A 5,008-nucleotide genomic window follows, 5' to 3' on the forward strand; every position below is an offset into this window, starting at 1 on the left:
TGTATACGGTACCACAGTGGTATATTTTATATTGAGCTCTGTACAAGAACTCCAGCTGGAATTTCCCTGCTTCTTTTCTGGAACTCTTCTGATAATGCTGTTATTGATGATGCATTCTGTAGGACAGACAGCAATTTGGCATTTGCAATGTTACAATTCACTTTTAGATGTATTTGATGCATTACTCCGTTAGGTTCAGGGTAAGTGGCTGTGCACCAAGAACCACTGTGTTCAAAATTGTCAAAATGTAAGTCTATGGTCAAGGAAAGTGTACATGTAAACAGTCATCAGCCAACTTTTACAAGTGTGCTACAGCATTTGGGTTCTCTTGTGTTTGTGGTAGTTTATCGACGGTTATTGTGAGATGATTTTGCTCCGTGGAGCCATTGACTTTCGGGAAAGCCATCAGTCTCACCGTCTCACCCAGTAAGTACTGCATTTGTTGAAATATATCTTCTTGTATCTGTCCTACATATGTGTCAGACTTGATAGTGCATCTTTAGTATCATCACTGATGAAACATCTTTGCACTTTGTGTTACACCACAACTTGAGTGAAAAAGATTATATATCCTATGCAATTGAATCTTCCAGTCTGAGTTACCTAAAAGGTGACATAATAACTACTGGCATTGAAGGGAATTAGTTATTCTGTTACTCAAATCGTGTAGAGTTTTTGTAGATGGGCTATAGTCAGTGATCCTCTACTGATGCCTTGACTTTTGGAAAGGCAATTTCTCTTCAAGTAACACCAAGTGAGTATATTCTTTGTAAGCAAAGATAATGCATGCGCTGAACTCTGTTTGACATGTCTTAACAGTTATTATACGCATTGGATAGCTGCGTTTAGATGAGACACATAACCCACGTATGCTGCGAAAGATAACGTCAATTTATTAGAGGGATTGTTTTCTCGACATCTTTGGTGTAATGGCTAAAATGCGTAATATGAAACATACCTAATTACAGCTAAGTCCACTGATAAATATAGGAAGATGAAAAATGCTTTCTTTAGATTAGATTTTTAGGATTTGTGTTGCTTTTGTGAGCTCCTGGAAATATGTAGCTGTATTATAACTGCCAAACATGAGATTACCACTGTTAAAACTCTGTTCCTAATATACATGGCATGTGAGTGATATAAAGCACATTCAAAATAAGTTAAATATGTACTCTTGCCGTAAGTAATAGTTTTGAGTTCTGGTCTTGTATGTCATAATACACCAGGTAGCATGAAATAAGCCACAAACTCTTTTTGATCAGTGTGTCCAATTGTGTGAGCCAACAGCATTGTAGTTAAAAAAAGACTGTTTGTAATGTGGTCAGAGCAAAGTTTGTGACTATTCACACAGGCATAATTATGTAACTTCTTCTCCACAGAAGACCCTCCAAAATCTCCCCCTTCCATTTCAATTCTGACCCCCGCGGGAGTCGGGTCAACTGCGACCACTCAGGTATGTTTGGCCGAGACGTTTGGGAGCAAGACCGGGGAGATGACGGTGACCACGACTGAAGCAGTCAAAGTGGATGTGTCAAAGTCAGTCCTGTCCCCCCAAAAGAAGACCTACTACTTAGCTGCCTTTGTGTCTAATGCCATAAAGGAATGCAGTCTGCAAGGTGTGACCGAAAAGTCAGAGGAAAATGATCTCCAAACAGTCCCTCCAGGTATGGCACACACCTCTGTGCATGCTTGTCTTTAGATTCATGTGTTTGTATCCTAGTAGGTGCTAACAGAAAGAAATGACATGTTTTCATGTGCGTTAAGTGGTTAAGTGTTTTGTAAAATACTAACAAGCGCAGCAACAAGGTCGGAAAGCAGTTTGGTGCACTGGTTCTTGTGCATACCATGTTACTTCTAACAGATTACACATCATTTTGGTTTTCTGTTTGCAGTTATGGAAGTGACTGAAAAAATGCCTGAACCCAACTGTGTCAATGTCACCATTAGCAACCAGACGGGTTAGTTATCATTTCAAGCTTAAACGTTTATATGTTATAACTTTTGTATTGCTTGGCAGTGGAATTCAAATTTAAATTTGTGATAAAACTAAAGTGAAGATATCTGCAAAATTAGGAGGTTGTGATGCATTTCTTAAAAGAGACGGTTTGACACTTTTTGAAGCATGTTTTTATAGGCAAATAGTACTGCTATCTCTAAATAGATTGTCTTGGTATATAGTTATATGAAGGACAGTTATATGAAGGATAGTTATATGTTATTACATGTAAATTATGTTCAGAGTACTTGTACAGAGTGTATGTCATGTTATGTTATATTATGTTATGTTATGTTATGCTATGGTAGGTTGTTGTGCGGTGCCTTGTCCTAAGAATTTCAGTGCCCAGTCTGACCCTGTGTCATTGTGTGCATCTGACAATAAAAGACTTGTGACTTGTGACAGATAAACAGATTCACACTTGTTGTTCCAAGGAGCCGTCTTGGCTATGTACAATGCAGTTCTGTGGTTCGGGTTGGACCTGTTAGCATGGAATATGAGTTAGCATGCTAGCAAGCCTTTTATCCGTGCCAGCAGCTGTGCTGTTGTTGGTGTTTTGTAAGGTTTTTGCATACCTTTTCAGTAGTTAGATAGTAGCTAGTTTTCAACTCAAACTCCTTACTGCTGCTTTAGGTCTTTGGATTTTGCTGCCATGTGAATGTTAATTAAAGCACAGATTCACATCTTTAAATAAAATGAGAGGATAATCAAATAGTACTATTATTGTGACAGTCATGCTCATACTTCTTTTGTACTTTTTTTGTGAAGTGACATTTGTCCCTGTTGGCCTTTTCAGTGGTTTCAGATCCAGATCCAGATCCGAAGATGAATTTCATGTCTTTGTTGGTCACTGGTCTGAGGATTGTGTTTGCAAAAGCAGTGGCAGTTAACGTGATGATGACTGTCAAAGTACTGGTGATGTAAGGGTAAGTTTAGATCTATAAACTGCATTATGAAACCACTTAGTGGCTAAAATCACGTAATTGTAATATATATATATATATATATATAGATTATTGTTCATTATCTAAATCTGCTACTGAAATGTCCTTCTGAGAATCTAATGTGTACCAAAAGGTGATGACAAAGCCAAAGCCGGTCAAGGCCAAATTTGTAAGATTATATCACATTGTCATTATATCATATTTAAGATAATTCCACATAATACACATTATAGATTTGGAAATAACCGAGATAAAGCACATTTATTTATTGTGGCAGTCAATTAAGATTATTATTTCTGTGTTTTATGTGGAAAGTATAGGCCTAGAAACAGCATTGAAAAATCTATATGTATATTATCAAATTAGCTGAATTGTGTGTCCAAACCACTGACACAGTACTACCTGTGTTGATTTTCTCAACAGAACTGTGGAGAAATCAGTCTAATTCCTTCAGGCTGATTCGCAAGTTTCATTTGCAGTAGATCACATCGCTCCTGTGTAATTGAGATCTGAGATCTGTTGGATAGACATATGTTTGCAATATTTCATAGCTTTGACTGCAGTATGGAGCTGGTAGAATTCAACCCTTGCTATTTACTATCCTTGCTATTTCATAACATATGCTTTTAAATCATGAGCCTATGAACCACAAACTTTCTAACATTTTTTCTGTACGCTAATTAAAAAACAAAACCAACATTTTTTTGCGTGACTGTCTTTGCTTTTGATTTGTGTTAGATATTTGATGTTAATATTTGAAAATAAGTTGCATTTTATAGTCTAAATTATTTGATGAATTAATAAAAATGCAATGCAAATAGTTGCCCTCGAGCACCTTAAACCGCTTGTTTAACTGCTCAGCAGCAACAGACAAAGCTTCTAACCACACTGCCAGATAAGAATCTGCTGCAGAGCTCGTTTCCAAGAAACTGCAAGTTAAGTTCTGTCATTGGGTGCAATGCCTGGGCCTGCAAAATAATAAACGATAGAGAGAAGTTATAAACCGATAATAACCCTTCATAACCCTAAATAATATACATACTGCCACAGTTATATGTGGGTATACAAGATATGTAGGTCTACGGCTCACAAATGTAAAGTTACAGGGGATTCCAAAACTATTATTTCATATTATTTTATTTTAGAAGTCCTAAGACTGGTGCGCTCCTTACACAGACTGACACACCTGCTCTATGAGCTTGCTCAGTCTGCTCACAGAATGACACAATTTCAGCTGTACTATGCTAAAGTTTTTCTCATGCTGTAACCAATTTGTGGTTTTGAAGCATGTTGGTGTCTTAAAGGTGCAGTCGTTTTATTGTGGTCAATCAATAAAAAAATGTCCAATACCCAACAATAATTGAGAGTGTGGAATAATGTAAAGACGGTTCTGTTCAGTATGCCTGTGTATACTGAGCAGTTTCAGTCATTGGTGTAGATGTTTAAGCATTTTACATGCAAGTGGAAATATAGGTATGCAATAAAAGGGATATAGAATATAAAAAGTATATAATGTTTATAGAATTATAAAGTATATAATGTTTGCTTAACTAAGGCAAAACTAACGTATCATTTTATGAACTACACCCTTATCTAGAAGCATTGACTTCAAACACTTTAAATTACCTTCAAGGCAAATACTGAACAAAACTATGATAAGCATGTAATGATATGTTGAAGTTCCATTTTCTTTTAATATGCGGTTGGAAATGTGGTGTAGCTATTACGCCACCCTCTCACATACACACAGAGAGGGAGGGAGGGAGAGAGAGAGTGGGGGGGGGGGGTGTGACAAAGACAGCAGTCCTTTCATATAAGACTTTCTGAAACATTGAAAATACATTTACATCTCAGCTGAATGCACACTGGGAAAACATTTTATTTTTCAGGTCAGAGCTGACAGGTATGCTAGTGACTGTGTTGGTGGTTAAATCAAAAAGAATATTATGCCATAGCTGGAGGTACCTTTTAACATAATAGAATAGTTTTTAGTTGATGTTCCCCTCAAAAACAGTCCTATTTGAAAAGTTTTGCTCTCAAAGATGGATCTTTGATAGCTCAGAACACC

The 5,008-nt window shown here is 36.9% G+C and overlaps 1 protein-coding gene across 3 annotated transcripts; it reads left to right on the plus strand.

The window, feature by feature from the left end:
- Positions 1-3,637, plus strand: LOC122128837. 3 transcript variants are annotated; one of them, XM_042703717.1, is made up of 5 exons: positions 1-754; positions 1,380-1,664; positions 1,893-1,958; positions 2,793-2,922; positions 3,364-3,637. In XM_042703717.1, exons 2-4 carry the CDS (start codon positions 1,493-1,495, stop codon positions 2,918-2,920), a joined length of 366 nt encoding a protein of 121 aa, XP_042559651.1. In that variant the 5' UTR covers positions 1-754; positions 1,380-1,492; the 3' UTR covers positions 2,921-2,922; positions 3,364-3,637. The 3 variants fall into 3 exon arrangements, with proteins under 3 accessions (XP_042559651.1, XP_042559652.1, XP_042559650.1); XM_042703718.1 differs by having other exon boundaries at positions 1-426; XM_042703716.1 differs by having other exon boundaries at positions 1-1,664.
- Positions 3,638-5,008: the final 1,371 nt, after the last annotated feature.

Source organism: Clupea harengus, chromosome 25 (assembly GCF_900700415.2).
Source record: "Clupea harengus chromosome 25, Ch_v2.0.2, whole genome shotgun sequence".
NCBI lineage: Eukaryota > Metazoa > Chordata > Actinopteri > Clupeiformes > Clupeidae > Clupea > Clupea harengus.